The 19,044-nt window shown below is 54.7% G+C and overlaps 1 protein-coding gene across 3 annotated transcripts in view; it reads right to left on the bottom strand.

Moving 5' to 3' along the window:
• The window catches only part of DNAH9 (dynein axonemal heavy chain 9), a 251,994-nt gene that overhangs the window by 30,863 nt on the left and 202,087 nt on the right, over positions 1–19,044 (bottom strand). For all 3 annotated transcript variants that reach the window (XM_075903450.1, XM_075903451.1, XM_075903452.1), the window contains 3 exons: positions 8,948–9,141; positions 2,504–2,652; positions 627–754 (listed from right to left, as the gene is read on the bottom strand). In XM_075903450.1, coding sequence (XP_075759565.1) covers positions 627–754; positions 2,504–2,652; positions 8,948–9,141 — 471 coding nt within the window. The remainder of the gene's footprint in view (positions 1–626; positions 755–2,503; positions 2,653–8,947; positions 9,142–19,044) is intronic.

Below are 19,044 nucleotides of genomic sequence, written 5' to 3'. Positions count from 1 at the left end.
CAAATTGGCTGAAACAGCACAGAACTGTCAGACACATGGATCAATATAATTGGTTGGGGAAAAGTCAACATGGCTTCTGTAGAGGGAAATCCTGCCTCACAAATGTACTAGAGTTCTTTGAGTGGATCAACAAGCATGTGGACAATGGGGGTCCAGTGGATATAGTGTTCTTGGATTTCCAGAAAGCCTTGGACAAGGTCCCTCACCAAAGGCTCTTAAGCAAACTAAGCTGTAATGGGAGAAGAGGGAAGGTCTTCTCGTGGGTTGATAACTGGTTAAAAGACAAAGGGTAGGAATAAATGGTCAGTTTTCCAAGTGGAAAGAGGTAACTAGTGACGTTCCCAGGGGTCGGTCCTGGGACACATCCTATTCAACTCATTCATTAAATGATCTGGAGAAAGGGGCAACCTATGACCACCTTTAGATCAGTATGGAAAGCTCCGTTCCCACAGGCCCCTCATCTGCCATTTGTTGGAAATTCACAGTGCTATCGCCAAAGCTCTTACCTCGCCCACCAGCCTGTGAGGTCGCTGGAACTCACGTCCAGGCTCTATTTACTTGGTCACTATCGGACAGGGGACTCGGAGGTGATAAATTATCTTACCTGTTATTTTCAGTTACCGTACCTGAAGGATAACCCAGTGACCTTCCTTCGCAGCCATGGCTAAAGCTTCCTCTGCCACTGCCTCTTGGCCTTGTCCAAGGGAAACATTGTGGAAATTCCTGTTGTTAAACGTGTAACCAAGTTTCTTCCCTATAAGGAGAAAAGAAAACTGCCAGCCTTGTGTAGTGGAGCCGCCCATGCAGCACTGCTGAGCTCAGACAGGAACCACGAGGCAGAGCTCATGCTCATCCAAACTCCTTCGCGAAACAGCCACCACATTTCTAATTACTATCGTGTTCCTAACACACTCTTTGCCCTGGCATTGAAAGCAGCACCGGCTGCTTCCAAGTGGCTGCTAATTGCAGCACGACATCAACCCGGCGGTGCAGTGGCACAAAGTGCCTTTGCTTAAAGAACAGTACTCCCCCCGTGACCTTGCGTGGGGATGCATTTTAAATTATATGAAATTAACGTCATTTCCAGCTGATTAGGCAGGCTCTGAACCAGATCCCACTCCGTGGGGATTCACCCGCCAGGCCGCGCAGTCGATCGCAAGGGCCGTACTCCGGCAAAGCAAATGGAGATGGCTTTACATACTGGAAATGGCTGGCTGAGATCTGGGCTGGTGCCCTGTGCCTCTAGGTCATTCCCTTCTCTAGCGCCACACGATGGCTGGAGCTGTGGGACCATGCTCCGGGGGAGGGACTCCTGCTGTCTAGCGATGGGACACAGCGACGGGAAAAGCAGAGGGGACTCTGGCCTGTGCAGCGCCACGGCGCAAGGCAGCGGAGGCAGAGGACCCTGCCCCAGGCCCAGGCCTGCAGCGAAGGGGAAGGGATGTTGGATGAGCGTGGGCGGCTCCAGAGAAGAGCTGGAGCAGCAGCCAAGGAACAGAGATGTGGCCGTGCCCAAGGAACGGATGACTCTACCCTGGGAAGCAGTGAGCCTGGAAAAGCTGTAGAATCAGCCGAACACACAGGCCTAGTGTGATGCTGTGGCCACCCAGCCAACATGATCTGGGGGTGCCTAGATGGCGAATAAGTGATTCCCATTAAAGATGGGAATGATGTACCGGGGGAGGAGTCTCCATCACTGACAGTATTCATCTCAAGACTGGCTGTCCTCCTAAAAGCTGCTCTAGCAGCTCTCAGGGGCAGTGCTGGGGTACACAGGAGATCAGGCTCCATGAGCACAGTGGTCCCTTCCGGCTTGGGAATCGATGGAGCTAGGAGAAGCAGTGTGACAACAGGGGCCTCTTTGCCACGGCAGTCAAGGAGCTGAGTGCAATGGTCTGGGGGTGCCAGGAATGGTCCTGCAGGGAGCAGGGCTCCTCCCATGCCTCATGGTCACTCCCTGCAAGGGGAAAGAAACCGGGGGCGGGGGTGTTTCAGAAGCCAAGCACTATGGAGCTGAGGCCTTCGGCACCATCCCTCCCAGTCCCAGCCAGCAGCTTGACAGACAAGCACTGACAGCAGGAAGTCAGGGGGTCTCAGAACCAAATGCAGCTCCCTTCTCAAAGCCCCTGGGTGTGGTCAGCAGAGAGGGCAGGTCATGTTCTCTTCAGGCAGAAGCTCTAGGAAAATGGTTGCTGTTTTTCGCTTGCTGATTGCAAACCCTCTCGTACAACCTCCGGCGTGCGCTACTGCTTGTGCGAGAGGCACTCCGGAGCTCCAGGAGGTGAGCAGTGCCGATAGTCTATCTAGGCAATACATGGAAGAGAGAAATTTCACTTAAGCTTTAGGCGAGCGTGCACAAAACTCTGCCCATTATCTATTCTTAACAGGCTGCTCTATTATCCATGAGGAGACAAGCAAAGCCCAGGAGATTCATGCCAGGATAATGACCTAGAAGATAACAAACTCCAGCGCTGTGGATTGTTCAGAGACAGGATTTATTTACCTTGTTTTTCCACATCCTTCAAAGGGTCGACCCCTGGGGACAGGATAAAAAACATGGGGGTCGCAGGTCCCGACTCCTCAAATGATGTTGTAAAATCCAGAGATCTTCCTATCACATATTTACTTCCCAGCTTTTCTTCAACAAAATCGCTGCCAGGAAAACATTGCAAGCCTGGTTAATATTCAGAAAGTCCAGAAATACACAGAGCAGACAGGCAACTCCTAGGTTGATACACAATCTACTAAGTGAATGTACCGAATCTTGCAAATTGAAAGAAATAAGAAACCTCCTGATGACATGGACGCCAAATACAGAGCCCTAAGTGTGACTTGTGGCTTGCCACTAGGAATTGCTGTTTCAATTGAAATATTCCTGCACACGGGATTTAGTTTTGAAACCTCGTGTGAGAGACCAGAAGAGAGAGCAGGGTCTCTGTGCTGAGAAGGGACATGCTGGGAGGTTCTGGTGACTGCCTCCACTACAAACCTCTTGGAGGCTGGGTGTGGACACATCATCAATGAACTGTCAGGGTTAGTTAATCAGAAGCCCCTGACATGAGACACAAAGGGGCTGTGAACCCACCCCGGAATTCAGATGGGGAGGAGAGAAAGGGCTTTGGGGTTGGGGGGATGGAGGAGAGGCAGAGCACACAGACGGTACGGACAGAAAGAATAGGGAATGCCTGAGAGGCGAAGAGCAAGAAAGCCAAGCAGTAGCCTGTGCCACACTGTGACGCTGGGGAAAGCTGGAGTCTTTGGGCCTGTTGGCTAAGGAGGTTTGGGGTTGTGTGTTGAGAAACTGCACTTGGGGTCAGAGAAGCAGAGCTTGGTACGTTCCTTGTAAATAAACAAAGTGACATCAAAGCAAGTCCCAGCCGCCATCAATTTCAGCTCCCACCTGGACCATAACCAGGGCCCCAGAATCTGACTAGCTGCTTGGATGAAAACAACACGGAACATACAGAAGCACAGAACCACCAGTCAACTAGACACACGACACTCATGGCCAAAGTGGCTCACTGCAAGTCACATGCCCATTTCCGGAGTCCTCTGCAAAGTCAGTATTTCAGCTGCCAACGATTTCTACACGATCTCACGTCAATGACATTATCCAGCCAAAGGCGGCAACACCGCTGGTCTCCCCACGTCACTCTCGGAGCGCTGAGCCAATCGAAGCGCAAGGGGAGAAAGGCTACAAATTCAGGCGCTACAGACAGCCCTGTGGGCTCAGTGGCTTATTGGCATCAGCCTGACAGAAGCGTTTTCTCTGAAGGCCGGGCCCCGACACTTGGGATAGGTCAGAGCTGTACAGTCGGGGTCACCATGGAACGTTTTATGGACCATGACCTCAAAGCTTTTTCAGAGTCCTGCTTCCCAGGGGAAAGTCTCCCACCTGGTGAGCATGGCCAGCGTTCTCTGGTCCCGCGTGCCGCTGCAGTGAGCTGGACTAAACCCCATCTTGCTTGCAGCCGTGTCACCTAACAAGCACCCCAGATTGTTCTGTATCAGCGACCGTTCTCCTTCGTTATTTACCTCTCTCCCGACCTCTGTGCATCTAATCTCTTCAGTGGTTAGGGTTGTATGTTCTTTTCCAAGTCTTTCATAAATATATTAAATGGTATAGGGCCAAGAACCACTCCCTGAAGGACTCTCCGAGAAACACGCCGGCACCGTAATGATTCCCTGTTTAAAACTGCACTGTTAGACGGGGTTTTAATCCATTTAATGTTTCCCATGTTAATTTTAGATTGGGCTAGGGTTTTTTGGTCAAAGTCTGATAGAACGATAAATATATTGCATCAGCATTATTACCTTTATCAGCTAAACTTACACTTGGTTTCTTTTTTTGATGAGAGGGCATCAGATAACTGGGGTCCTGCCTAAGCTAAAGTGAATGTGAGGTGACAGTCTGTAAATTCTTCCCTGACTTATTGAGACTAATGGGGAAAAGCTTGGGCCACAGCGTGAGAGCCTTCTACAGATCCAGGGAGTGAATAATTCACATGCCCAATCCTGCACCAGTCTGAATACAGGCTACAGGTTTCTGTTTCACCAGCAACCGAAGGGGAGCAGCTCTCAGCTGATACCCTGGCTACAATTCCACTAGCTGGAGAGGCCCCAGACTGTGTTTGCCGACAGATTTCTGAAGGGCTGAAAAGAACTGAGCCACTGCAATTCTTCAAGAGTAGAGGGGATTCTCTCCGCACACTGGACACACTCTGAAGACTGAGAAATCATCTCAGAGAGACGATCCCAGGGCATGTGTTTTGATGTGGGGATGTGTTTTGACAAAAAGGTATCTTTTAAGAAGTGGAAGTCCAATCCTACTGCGATAAATAGAAAGGAACATAAACACTGTCAAATCAAGTATAAAAATGTAAAAAGAAAAGCAAAAAAAAATTTTGAGGAACAGCTAGCCAAACACTCTCAAAGAAATAACAAAATGTTTTTTAAGTACATTAGAAGCAGGAAGCCTGCTAAAAAACCTGTGGGTCCCCTAGATGATCGAGCTATAAAAGGAGCAATCAAGAACGATAAAGCCATTGCGGAGAAACTAAATGATTTCTTTGCTTCAGTCTTCACGGCTGAGGACATTGGGGAGATTCCCAAATCTGCACCGTCCTTTGTGGGTGGTGAATCTGAGGAACTGTCCTGGATTGAAGTGTCATTAGAGGAGGTTTTGGAACAAATAGAAAAACTTAATGTTAACAAATCTCTGGGACCAGATGGCATTCATCCAAGGGTTCTAAAAGAACTCAAATGGGAAATTGCTGAACTATTATCTGTGGTTTGTAACCTATCCTTTAAATCGGCTTCCGTACCTAATGACTGGAAGGTAGCCAACGTGACACCAATATTTAAAAAGGCTCTCGAGGCGATTTTTGGCAATTACAGACCGGTAAGTCTAACTTCAGGACCAGGCAAATTAGTCGAAACAACAGTAAAAAATAAAATTGTGAGGCACATAGAAGAACATAATTTGTTGGACAAAAGTCACCATGGTTTCTGTAAAGGGCAATCATGTCTTACTAATCTATTAGGGTATGTCTACACTACCCCGCTAGTTCGAACTAGCGGGGTAATGTATGCATACCGCACTTGCTAATGAAGCCCGGGATTTGAATTTCCCGGGCTTCATTAGCATAAGCGGGGAGCCGCCATTTTTAAATCCCCGCTGCTTCGAACCCCGTGTAGCGCGGCTACACGGGGCTCGAACTAGGTAGTTAGGACTAGGGTTCCTATTCCGAACTACCGTTACTCCTCGTGAAAGTTCGAACTAGCGGGGTAGTGTAGACATACCCTTAGAGTTCTTTGAAGGGGTTAACACACATGCAGACAAGCAGGATCCAGTAGATATAGTATATTTAGATTTTCAGGAAGCCTTTGACAAGGTCCCTCATCAAAGGCTCTTGTGTAAATTACATTGCCATGGGATAAGAGGGAAGGTCCTTTCTTGGACTGAGAACTGGTTAAAAGACAGGAAACAAAGTGTAGGAATAAATGGTAAATTTTCAGAATGGAGAGGTGTAACTAGTGGTGTCCCCCAAGGGTCAGTCCTGGGACCAATCCTGTTCAATTTATTCATAAATGATCTGGAGAAAGTGGTAAGCAGTGAGGTGGTAAAGTTTGCAGATGATTCCAAACTGTTTAGGATAATCAAGACAGAAGCAGACTGTGAGGGACTCCAAGAAGATCTCACCAAACTGAGTGATTGGGCAACAAAATGGCAAATGAAATTTAATGTGGATAAGTGTAAAGTAATGCACATCGGGAAAAATAACCCCAACTATACGTACAGTATGATGGGGGTAATTTGGCTACGACAAATCAGGAAAGATCCTGGAGTTATCGTGGATACTTCCCTGAAAACTTCCACACAATGTGCAGCGGCGGTCAAAAAGGCAAATAGGATGCTAGGAATTATTAAGAAAGGGATAGAAAATAAGACACAGAATATCTTACTGCCCCTGTATAAAACTATGGTACGCCCACATCTTGAGTACTGTGTACAGATGTGGTCTCCTCACCTCAAAAAAGATATTTTGGCCTTGAAAAGGGTTCAGAAAAGAGCAACTAAAATGCTTAGGGGTTTGGAACGGGTCCCATATGAAGAGAGGTTAAAGCGACTGGGACTTTTCAGTTTAGAAAAGAGGAGACTGAGGGGGGATATGATAGAGGTCTATGAAATCATGAGTGGTATGGAGAGGGCGAATAAAGAAAAGTTATGTATTAGTTCCCATAATAGAAGAACTAAAGAACACCAAATGAAATTAATGGGGAGCAGGTTTAAAACTAATAAAAGAAAGTTCTTCTTCACACAGCATGTAGTCAACCTGTGGAACTCCTTGCCAGAGGAGGCTGTGAAGGCTAGGACTATAATAGAGTTTAAAGAGAAGCTAGATAATTTCATGGAGGTTAGGTCCATAAAAGGCTATTAGCTAGGGGATAGCAATGGTGTCCTTGGCCTCTGTTTGTCAGAGGCTGGAGAGGGATGGCAGGAGACAAATCGCTTGATCATTGTCTTCGGTCCACCCTCTCTGGGGCACCTGGTGCTGGCCACTGTGGGCAGACAGGCTACTGGGCTAGATGGACCTTTGGTCTGACCCAGTACGGCCGTTCTTATGTTCTTATGATGTGTTTGTTAAAGCACAGATGGGTAAATGCTGGAATTTTCAGTCTGAATCTATGTAACAGTGGAGAAAGTCTGTATGAGGGACATGAACAGATGTGCTTTCTAGTAACTTGTGTTTAAGTTATTCATAGTATTCCAAAGTCTATTTACCAGGTTTTAAATTATTTATATGATTTTTCCTCTGCAGTCAAGGTCTGATTTACTCTGAAAATATATGGGCTTGCTCTCTTTTTGAAGAACTTGGAGGAGAGGAAAGTGATAAGGAATAGTCAACATGGGTTCACCAAGGGCAAGTCATGCCTGACCAATCTGATTGCCTTCTATGATGAGGTAAGTGACTCTGTGATATGGGGAAGGTGGTGGACGTGATGTACCTTGGCTTTAGCAAAGCTTTTGATACCGTCTCCCGCAATAATCTTGCCAACAAGTTAAGTAAGTATGGATTGGAGAAATGGACTGTAAGGAGGATAGAAAGCTGGCGAGATTGTCGGGTTCAACAGGTAGTGATCAACAGCTTGCTGTCTGGTTAGCGGTCAGTATTAAGCAGAGTTTCCCAAGTAGGGATGTTAAATATCGGTTAACTGAATAGTCGATTAACCTCGTGAATTCTTATCGGTTAGTCGATTATTCTATAGACCTCGGGGGTGGGGCCAGCAGCCAGTGTGCCCCTGCCACTCTACTGCTGCCTCCGCTTCCCTCCCTGAGGAGGAAAGACCTTTCGTTTCTCCTGAGACATCTGAGCTATGTTGTCTGCCTAAAGCTTAGCTTTGCCTATTCGCCTTCACTTCAGAATTTCTAACTACAACTTTCAGAAGTAGCAGGACGTGTGTTATTTTTCCAGCACTAACCCAATCTCTAAGAAATCTCTTTACCCCAGCTTCTAAGAAATAACAGCTATAAACAATTTAGTAGCTAGTACTATGTATAATGAATTATACAGTTTGATTCTGCTCCAGTTATTTATTCTTAGATTTAGAGACAAAGGACTGATGTGTAAAACCAGGGCAAATTAGGATGAAGGGGACAGTTGCTGTGAAAGTTGAAGCCTGTTCTTTTTCCTTTTCTTGAATCTACAGTTGGTGAAGCAAAACTAGAGTAATTACAGTAGCTGGCATCCCACAGCTATTCACGGCAAGTGACTGTAGTGAGTCTGCCGCTTATTCAAAGCAATAAGACAAATCCATTAATAAGAAAATAGGTGAGTTTGCTGTTTGATTTGATTTTGTAAACAGCAAGGCACTGACACAACCGATAATAATTGGGAAGTGTTCTGCTGCAGCTGTGCTTTATTTTTCACGTTTAACACAGCAGAGGTATTGTAATGAAACCATTTCTGTTCAGCAAGCAATTCCATACAGCCCAATCTGGCATCTCAGAATCTATCATCCACTGTCTGAGAATGTACTGCAAAGTGGGAAAGCTGCTCTACCCAGTCAGGAACAAAGGACCATTTGTGCACACAAAGCTTCACGGTTCCTGTTGATATCACCCAATTTTTGGCCACATGTCCACTCCTCGCTCGGTTTAATTTAAGCTGCTGTTATGCACAGTTAGGTCCCCTGGCAGCCGTCCTCATGAACTGGCTTTCCGTAACTAAGAGGGTCCTGGTAAAGTGGGGTGGGTGCATACACTTTACTAGGGCCAGTCAGAAGTGTCTTTCACAGCAAGAGCCTGTGATCCGTACACTGGGGTTAAACACACGTGAACTCATTTGCTGAATCAGCTCAGCTTTCCTGAGCGCCCCACTGGACAGTCAGACGCGCACGCCACCCCTGCAGGACAGATCCCAGAGACAACCTCTTGGCCCCTTACCGGACAGCGTAAGTCATGCGGTCCGGCCGGATGGCTCTCAGCATGCACAGCCGCTGCAGCGCTGACTTGTTCTTCCACTCCTGAGGGAACTTCTCCCTCTCAGGGCATTCCGATTCGACAAACTTCTTCCAGCGTTTGGCAGAGCCCTCGATATCCCGGTCCAGGTTCCGGAACTCCTCCATAGACGCCAGGCTCTGGAAGAGGGTGGCGAACTCCCGTTAGGACAGACACGCTGCGCGCTCGGGAAGCATTTCTTCCAGCGAATAGAGGCGCCATGCCGGAATGGTTCCTACCACAGCCAAGAAGCCAGGCTCCTGGGTTCTATTCCCAGTTCGCTCACCCCCCTCCGGCTCAAGCTGCACAAGAGGAATGATAATAATACAGGACCTGCTCTGTGAGGCTCACTTAACTAGGCCCGGATGCCGCAAGGCATCCTCTCTTGACAGCCCTTGAGCATATACTGAACCTTACACCAGTGGGACTTATGCACTGTCCTGATGAGTTGGGGTAAAGTGCTTAGACTTGCAGACCCATCCAGTTAGCAGGGACCTCCAAAGGGCACCTTGGATGAATTAACTTTGTAAGTGCAAAGTCTATTACGTGCCAGCCCCAAACAAATCCAACTCCAGGGAAGTGCAGAAGAACTTTATTGCTCAGAACCACTGCTAATTACGATGGGCCGCATCCTGAGGGACGTGAGCAGGAATAATGCCCGTGCACGTCACGGGTAATAGCATGTGTCACCCCGGCTACGTGCAATGCTCCTGGAAGCCATAAATCAGCAAGCGACTCTTCGCTTGGGCCACTAGACGGGGTACTTGATGGACTGGCAAGCACGACACCCTGCCAGGGTTCCAGGTGACTGCACTTGCCAGTTCACAGTCCCTGGCTGTGCACAACCTGCTGTGCAAGGCGGGTCGGCTAGGCCCCCCGTGGCCCACTCACAGCTCGGGGGAGGGGAGGCAAATGGGAGCCTGGCCCCAAGCACCTTTCAGCTCCTTCCTCAAGAAGCTGCACTTGGAGACTGCCGGGGGAGGGGCGGAGCGGTCCCGGGGCAATCGTTTTGAAGAGCCAATGGGAGGAGGGTGAGAAAGAGTTTCCCTCCTGTGAGAGCTGCCCCCTGGATTCCCACGCTGCAGATCCACAGGCAGGGAGCAGCCATCACTCAGTTTTCCTTCCCACCACCACCCTCAGTCCCCCTCTTTCACAGCACGTCCACCCACAGACAGCGTCACACATAGGACTCAGCGGCGGCTTGCTTAGCCGGCTCAGCCAAGGCGAGAGGGAGGAGGACGTCGCAATGGGGAATCCGTTCTCGCGGCCTGGCAGCAGGAGCCCGGGAAGCAGCCCCAGCGGGGTGGGACCGGACCGAGTTGGCCACGAGGCACACGCTGCCACGCACTGCGTAGCTCTGCAAAGAGCAACCAAGGGGCAGGCGCAGGGCAGCTTCGAGGGCTGCGGGTGAGTTCCCAGCTCGCTGCCAGACAGGACTGAGAGGCAGTTGGGGCCACTCCTGCTTTTTGCCCCTGGAATCCCTCTCCCTGGGGGGGAGAAGAGGGCTATAGTGGAAGACTCAGAGCCCTGAAATTCACGGATATCCACAGCTCACTTTTGTACGTACAGGGTTCGAAAGAGTCAGAGCTCGTGGCCAGCATATTCCCGCTGCGGGAATCAGCGCCAGGCATTTCTGGGGACAGTGAGATCTTCCCCTGTCAGCATGCACAGCCGAGCGCAGATTTGGGCCCGGGAGTTACTTTATACACAGATCAGACCCACACCCGGCTTTGCTGCAGGCACTGTCACACCCTTCCACTAACGTCTCCTGCTTTGCTGCATACACCACGAAAGCTCACGATACTGTCTCTGTGTGTGTATGTATGTGTGTGCCTGTGCGTGTGTATGATTCTGTCTGTGTGTGCGTGTATGTGTGTGCACGTGTATGTATGTGCCTGTGCATGTGTGTATGATTCTGTGTGTGTGTGTATGTGTGTGTGTGTGTATGTGCCTGTGCGTGTGTGTATGATTCTGTGTGTGTGTATGTGTGTGTGTGCCTGTGTGTGTGTATGATTCTGTGTGTGTGTATGTGTGTGTGCGTGTGTGTGTGTATGATTCTGTGTGTGTGTGTATGTGTGTGTGTGTGTGTGTGTATGATTCTGTGTGTGTGTGTGTGCCTGTGTGTGTGTATGATTCTGTGTGTGTGTGTGTATGATTCTGTCTGTGTGTGCGTGCGTGTGTCTGTATGTGTGTGTGTTTGTCTCTAAGGTGCTACCGGACTTTTCCTTTGAGACAGAATTACCATTTTCCATCAGAATGCAATCTGGCTTGTTGTTACATGTGTCCCTTGTGTGCAGTGGCTCAGAGAGGGGTTCCGAGGGCAGAGACGGGAGAGCTTTTTACACAGGGATGAGTATGCGGCAGGGTGGCTCAAAAGGCAGATGGGGCAGCAGCCTGACACAAGGCCGCCCGGGACGGCTGCCTCTGGGGAATGGGTTGGCTGTTTTATGCACAAGAACAATTTCAAGTTTGGTGTCATTGCTTCCCAGAGCTTACCTTCCAGTGCCTGTGGGCCTGTAGCAGAATACAGGACCATGTAGCACTTTAAAGACTAACAAGATGGTTTATTAGATGACGAGCGTTCGTGGGCCAGACCCACTTCGTGTGTTTATTGGAGAGAAGACGTATTCTCCCTGGACGCAGTCGTTTCTAAGGACACTGTCAGGTCAGATCTGCCCCCATATGTACGTGTCGCTAAAACAAATGTTGACAAACCCAGACAAGCAGAAATAGGTCCACGCTTTTTTGTCTTTAGTGGTGATGGAAATAGTTTAAAACCCAAAGCACATCGCTCTCCAGCTGCATAGGTTCCACCGGACACCGCAGCATTATGCTGTGGCATCAGAACCTACAAGTGAAAGTGACGAGTCTATTTTCTGTGTCCCACCCCAGGTTAATACTACGAACGCATGCAACAGAATCAATCACAAACCCAATATTGCCCCCCCCCCCCCCCCCCGTTTACAAATCATGAGCTGGCCCATCAAAGCCTGAGTCTCGTTTGAGGAGGAGGAGTTTTGTCTTTATGTTTCTGCTATTTGAGCCGCTGGGGTCTACTCGTTTCCCAGGGGCAGGTGCCTGAGAGGGAAGGGGGTGCAGGGAGAGCCCCCCAGAGGAGCAGGGAGGGGGGATGAGGCAGCATCCCATTTAAAGATCAGGATTTTAGCAGGGGCTCAGGGACAGGGCACTTTTGGGTGCTGCTGCAAGTCGACTGTGCCTGTTTCGGGTTTGCAAGCTTTTCTTCCTACCCATGCGGGCTGGAAACAGAGAGAGGAAGCCGAGGGTTTCCCATCCAGCCTGTGGGGCTCTGAGAAACTAAACACCCCAATGCTACAAGATTCCTGGCAAAAGCGTGAAAACTAGAGCGACTGGAGACCCTCGTGCAGCTGGAGCCACCTGGGCTGTTTGTGGGATGCGTTTCACAAGGCACGTTGGTGGAGCAGGAGGCTGCTCCGGTGCTGTGGCTGTTTCCCAGGCAGCCCCTGCCAGCAGGTTCTCGGAGGAACCGCATGTTTAAGGGAAGGTGCGAGGAGCAGGATGGAACAAGCGCCGCACGTGTGGGGCTGCAGGTTCTACAATACGGGTCATTGAACCTCCCAACAGTCTGCTCATTCGCTCCAGCCCAGCAACTTGCCAGGTGAATAGAAACAGCCTCATGTTCTTCATTATCACTGCTGTTACGGTGCTGACGTGCCCCACTTTAGTAACAGCCCCATATGAATGGGTGCAGCCCCAGGGAGCGCCCAATCGCAGGGCAGAGGAATAGCCAGACACCCGAGGAGGACACGGTGCTGGGGCTAGCAGCCCAGCCGAGGCCAGGCAGGAGTGGGAATGCTGACAAGTGATCCCTCTGGAGCGGCAAGGGCAGCACTCAGCACGGTCCTTGAAAGCTGTCGGGGTGCTGGCAGCTGTAACTGACGCCAAAAGCAAATCAAAGTAGTTCCATGACTCAGCAGGGTTCTATCTGCAGACTGGGAATGGTCCGCTCTAGCCCCGAGTGCTACAAGGTTGAGTTCAGCATGTAACCAGTCACCAACGCTGCAGGTTCTCCAGCTGTGCCAGTTTTACTCCACCCAGAGGCCAGAGAAGAGACCTCCCCAGTCGAAACGAGGGGAAATTCCCCACAATCTTCCTGGCATCATGTCTTCAGAGCAGCGCTTGGGGCAAGACCACGCAGCCAGTTCACTCGGGTCCTGTTTGGACTGTTAGAACGTGGCAGAAGCAGAGCTGCTTTGATACCCGACTTAGCTCCTGGGGCATGACGAGGTTCTTACGCTGCATTGCTAACTTGGACACTGGGCACAGAGCAGCCTCCCGTAATGCCTGGGTCTAATTTCAGTTCTTGAGGTTGGCCTGCGGGTGCTGGGTGGGGCGGTGGCGGGAGGTCTGACGAGATGATCTGATGACCCTTCTGGCCCTCAGCTCTGTGACCGTACATCTCCCGTAGGCGTTTTTCCATCCCTCCTCCACGTGCTGTGGATTTGCTCACGTCTCCTAAGGGAAGCAGCATCTTCGGACACCAAGAGACCCTGCTCCGCAGAGGGCCACTGTCCGCGCTGCTCCGCAGAGGAGGGGAAGCGATGCCTACGTCCAGCTGAGCTTGATAAATTGGATCGTGCTGGAAGCTGACACATTGGCGAATGAACTTTTCCATTTGAATAATGGTAACTAACAGGATTAAAGAGTGATGGATTATTTGCCATCTTCCTCGAGTAGGTTTGATTTTGTATTATTCATTTGCCGGGGGTGGTGTTTTTGTTTAGTCGCACTCCCTGAATTATTCAGCTCAGGAGCACAAGACTAATGAAGGTAAAAATAAAGACATGATGCGTTTGTCAAACTTCAATCAGCGCTCCACGCAAGAGGTACATTTTAATCATCCTCGTTACTTTCACAGAGGCTGACATGCTCACTGCACCTTATGCCCCCATCTGCCTTCAAAGCCTTCTCCACTTGCTCCCCCAATGAAGTTATTACTTTGATGCTGGGATGCAGACTTGCACAGCTCTGCTAGCTGACGTGGCCCTACACAAACACCTCCTTCGGCTTATGTGCACCCCCTTCCCAGGCTACCCCCTGCAGCCACTTCAGCTGGCCTGCAATAGGTGTGCTAGGAATGAAGGGGACCCCCCGCCATGAAACTCCTGAGGACGTCTGAGTGCGGCGTGAGGAAGCAGCAGGGAAGCTGGCAGTGTTGGCATGTTTGGGGGCCTCCCCATTGAATAAGAAAGGCCAAGAATGAAAAGTTATCCTTAAAAATGATCTGATCTGGAGCCACAATGCCACCATCATGTGGCCATGGCACGATGCCACTCGAGGACAGAGTTAAGGGTGTGGCAGGGAGTGTGAACTGTCTACTCCCATCACCTAACGTGTCCGTGCTGCTTTTAAGCTTGCCCTTAACTCCAGAGCGGCACAGGCATTCGAGGCCCACAGCTGGGCCCCACTTCCTGGCATCATGCGATTACACAAGAATCAAGGGTTCCCTTGTGACGTAGGGGGGGTACCTTGCTGGTTGCTATGCTGGGCAGTGGGTTGTGAGTGACCTCCACTGGCTGCTGGCTGCAGCACGGCCCAGCAGGGCAGGGGATGAGTCATTATGCAAGGGGGCTCTGAACCTGTCTGACCAGTTATCTCCCAGGCAGCGGAACAATGGCTGGGGGCAGGGCTGGAAGTGAGTGAGTTAGGTTTCTGGCTGGTATGATGGAGGAAGCAGCCTAGGCAACGGGCTGGGATTTAGGGGCCCAGGCTCCCCCATCTCAAAGGGGGCTGAGGCATCCTAGGCCTGCCCTGTAACCAGACGACATCTGTGCTGTGCTGTATCCTGGAGAAGCAATAAACTCCCGCTATTCTACTGGCTGGGGGAGTCTGTCCGTGCCATTACGGGGGTGTAGGAGGCAGGGGACCACGACGCGCCGCTACAGCCACGTAAAGGGGCTCTCTCATTCTCCCGCTGAGAAGGAATCCGGGAAACATGGCCTGACTCCAATCTGTTTGGCCTGGGCCTGCAGACTGCCTGAAGTGACAGCCCCAAGTGACCTGCTGCTCTGAGGGACCCAGCCGACTCCTCCTCCACAGCAGACTGTGCGCCAGGTCCTACCCACTCCAGCTGCTGGGAGAAGCACTGACGATGCCCCTTCCTGCCATTACTGCGGGCGAGCTGACCCCGGGCCATTCCCTCTGCTCAGCAGGGGCAGTGAGGGCAGGGGCAGCGGGGGCAGCAGAGGCAGCGGGGGCAGCAGAGGTAGCGGGGGCAGCAGAGGTAGCGGGGGCAGGAGCAGGCAGCGGTGCACTTTCGAGGACACGCCACGCTCTCCACATGAATCCTTGTGAGAGCAAACCTGCCCAGTCCTACCACTCCAGCTGTGCCCAGTGCCTCCCCCTCACATGCACCTCCCCGCTCTCTGTCCAGACAGGCCCCCTTCCGGGAGCTGTGCGTCAGTCCCAACTTAACTCTTCTTCCCGGGGGGGGGGAGAAGGAGGCACGATGAACGAGGTCATGTGACAGGTGGGCTGGGGGCTGCAGGCCACAGGTAGCTAAGGAAGAGGCCTGCAGAGAAGGTGCACGTTAGCAGGCGTCTGCAGAGACTGCAGAGAGCAAAGCGTTCTCCTGCCAGGCCCTGCATCAGGGAAAGGAGGCCGCTGAAGGCAGACAAGGCCTTGGGTTCTCTCCAGGACCAGAAGGGTTAGCTCCAGGCAAGATAGCCAGGGAGCTACTGCTGGGAGAGCGGGAAGGCAGGGCGGGGCCCAGCGTGGGACGCTGCTGGGAGAGCGGGAAGGCGGGGCGGGGCCCAACGTGGGACGCTGCTGGGAGAGCGGGAAGGCGGGGCGGGGCCCAGCGTGGGATGCTGCTGGGAGAGCGGGAAGGCGGGGCGGGGCCCAGCGTGGGATGCTGCTGGGAGAGCGGGAAGGCGGGGCGGGGCCCAGCGTGGGACGCTGCTGGGAAAGCGGGAAGGCGGGGCTGGGCCCAGCGTGGGACGCTGCTGGGAGAGCGGGAAGGCGGGGCGGGGCCCAGCGTGGGACGCTGCTGGGAGAGCGGGAAGGCGGGGCGGGGCCCAGCGTGGGATGCTGCTGGGAGAGCGGGAAGGCAGGGCGGGGCCCAGCGTGGGACGCTGCTGGGAGAGCGGGAAGGCGGGGCGGGGCCCAGCGTGGGATGCTGCTGGGAGAGCGGGAAGGCGGGGCGGGGCCCAGCGTGGGACGCTGCTGGGAGAGTGGGAAGGCGGGGCGGGGCCCAGCGTGGGACGCTGCTGGGAGAGCGGGAAGGCGGGGCAGGGCCCAGCGTGGGTCGCTGCTGGGAGAGCGGGAAGGCGGGGCCCAGCGTGGGACGCTGCTGGGAGAGCGGGAAGGCGGGGCGGGGCCCAGCGTGGGACGCTGCTGGGAGAGCGGGAAGGCGGGGCAGGGCCCAGCGTGGGACGCTGCTGGGAGAGTGGGAAGGCGGGGCTGGGCCCAGCGTGGGACGCTGCTGGGAGAGCGGGAAGGCGGGGCAGGGCCCAGCGTGGGACGCTGCTGGGAGAGCGGGAAGGCGGGGCGGGGCCCAGCGTGGGACGCTGCTGGGAGAGCGGGAAGGCGGGGCGGGGCCCAGCGTGGGACGCTGCTGGGAGAGCGGGAAGGCGGGGCGGGGCCCAGCGTGGGATGCTGCTGGGAAAGCAGGGAGGCAGGGCGGGGCCCAGCGTGGGACGCTGCTGGGAGAGCGGGAAGGCAGGGCGGGGCCCAACGTGGGACGCTGCTGGGAGAGCGGGAAGGCGGGGCGGGGCCCAGCGTGGGACGCTGCTGGGAGAGCGGGAAGGCGGGGCTGGGCCCAGCGTGGGACGCTGCTGGGAGAGCGGGAAGGCGGGGCTGGGCCCAGCGTGGGACGCTGCTGGGAGAGCGGGAAGGCGGGGCGGGGCCCAGCGTGGGACGCTGCTGGGAGAGCGGGAAGGCGGGGCGGGGCCCAACGTGGGACGCTGCTGGGAGAGCGGGAAGGCGGGGCTGGGCCCAGCGTGGGACGCTGCTGGGAGAGCGGGAAGGCGGGGCTGGGCCCAGAGTGGGACGCTGCTGGGAGAGCGGGAAGGCGGGGCGGGGCCCAACGTGGGACGCTGCTGGGAGAGCGGGAAGGCGGGGCTGGGCCCAGCGTGGGACGCTGCTGGGAGAGCGGGAAGGCGGGGCTGGGCCCAGCGTGGGACGCTGCTGGGAGAGCGGGAAGGCGGGGCTGGGCCCAGCGTGGGATGCTGCTGGGAAAGCAGGGAGGCAGGGCGGGGCCCAGCGTGGGACGCTGCTGGGAGAGCGGGAAGGCAGGGCGGGGCCCAGCGTGGGACGCTGCTGGGAGAGCGGGAAGGCGGGGCGGGGCCCAGCGTGGGACGCTGCTGGGAGAGCGGGAAGGCGGGGCGGGGCCCAGCGTGGGACGCTGCTGGGAGAGCGGGAAGGCGGGGCGGGGCCCAACGTGGGACGCTGCTGGGAGAGCGGGAAGGCGGGGCAGGGCCCAGCGTGGGACGCTGCTGGGAGAGCGGGAAGGCGGGGCGGGGCCCAGCGTGGGACGCTGCTGGGAGAGCGGGAAGGCGGGGCAGGGCCCAGCGTGGGACGCTGCTGGGAGAGCGGGAAGGCGGGGCAGGGCCCAGCGTGGGACGCTGCTGGGAGAGCGGGAAGGCGGGGCGGGGCCCAACGTGGGACGCTGCTGGGAGAGCGGGAAGGCGGGGCGGGGCCCAGCGTGGGATGCTGCTGGGAGAGCGGGAAGGCGGGGCAGGGCCTAGCGTGGGACGCTGCTGGGAGAGCGGGAAGGCGGGGCAGGGCCCAGCGTGGGACGCTGCTGGGAGAGCGGGAAGGCGGGGCTGGGCCCAGCGTGGGACGGTGCTGGGAGAGCGGGAAGGCGGGGCTGGGCCCAGCGTGGGACGCTGCTGGGAGAGCGGGAAGGTGGGGCGGGGCCCAGCGTGGGACGGTGCTGGGAGAGCGGGAAGGCGGGGCTGGGCCCAGCGTGGGACGCTGCTGGGAGAGCGGGAAGGCGGGGCTGGGCCCAGCGTGGGACGCTGCTGGGAGAGCGGGAAGGCGTGGCTGGGCCCAGCGTGGGACGCTGCTGGGAGAGCGGGAAGGCGGGGCTGGGCCCAGCGTGGGACGCTGCTGGGAGAGCGGGAAGGCGGGGCGGGGCCCAGCGTGGGACGCTGCTGGGAGAGCGGGAAGGCGGGGTTGGGCCCAGCGTGGGACGCTGCTGGGAGAGCGGGAAGGCGGGGCGGGGCCCAGCGTGGGACGCTGCTGGGAGAGCGGGAAGGCGGGGCTGGGCCCAGCGTGGGACGCTGCTGGGAGAGCGGGAAGGCGGGGCGGGGCCCAGCGTGGGACGCTGCTGGGAGAGTGGGAAGGCGGGGCTGGGCCCAGCGTGGGACGCTGCTGGGAGAGCGGGAAGGCGGGGCTGGGCCCAGCGTGGGACGCTGCTGTCTGGGTTTCACTTTGAAAGACTGTGCAAGATTCAATCGTCGGACCCCAGAAGGGGGAGGAGTTCACTCTGACTGCGGAGTGACTAAAATGCCCTGGGCAGAAGGAAGCGTGAGGCAGAGCCCCACAGAGCCGTCCTAGGTCACGAGGGGGACTTTGTGCGGTTGGCGACCCAATTACATTTGGGATAAATGCCGATCTTGAGCTATTAGCACAGCGTGCTGGAGCCTGGAACACGTTAACCTAAAGGACTGCACGCACCCTCTCCACAGCGCTTTTGACCCTTCTGCAGCTTGCCATCCTTCTCAAAGTGGGGCTCTGCCTGACTTTCACATGCATGGGGCAGATATCCAAACCGGGGCAAATCTTGTTCCCAGCTGGGTGCAGTGAGCCAAATATCTCAGCACCCTCCCCTCCTACCACTCACATGCAGGTTGAACCTCTCCAGTCCAGCACTCTCTGGTCTGGCAACATCCATGGTCCAGATGGCCACTTATCACGGGTGTGGCCAAGGTTCCCACGGTCCCATAACATTTGTTTACAGCCCCTGGTCCTGGCTCTCAGTGGTCTGTGCTGTTATTTAGCACTATTTTACCCCAAAATGCCTCCTAAGGGCCCAGCAAGCAGTGGGAGCACTGGTCATG

Source organism: Pelodiscus sinensis, chromosome 20 (genome assembly GCF_049634645.1).
Source record: "Pelodiscus sinensis isolate JC-2024 chromosome 20, ASM4963464v1, whole genome shotgun sequence".
Classification (NCBI taxonomy): Eukaryota; Metazoa; Chordata; order Testudines; family Trionychidae; genus Pelodiscus; species Pelodiscus sinensis.
The sequence above is the reverse complement of the archived record's forward strand: the minus strand, read 5'-3'. Positions and strand labels throughout refer to the sequence as shown.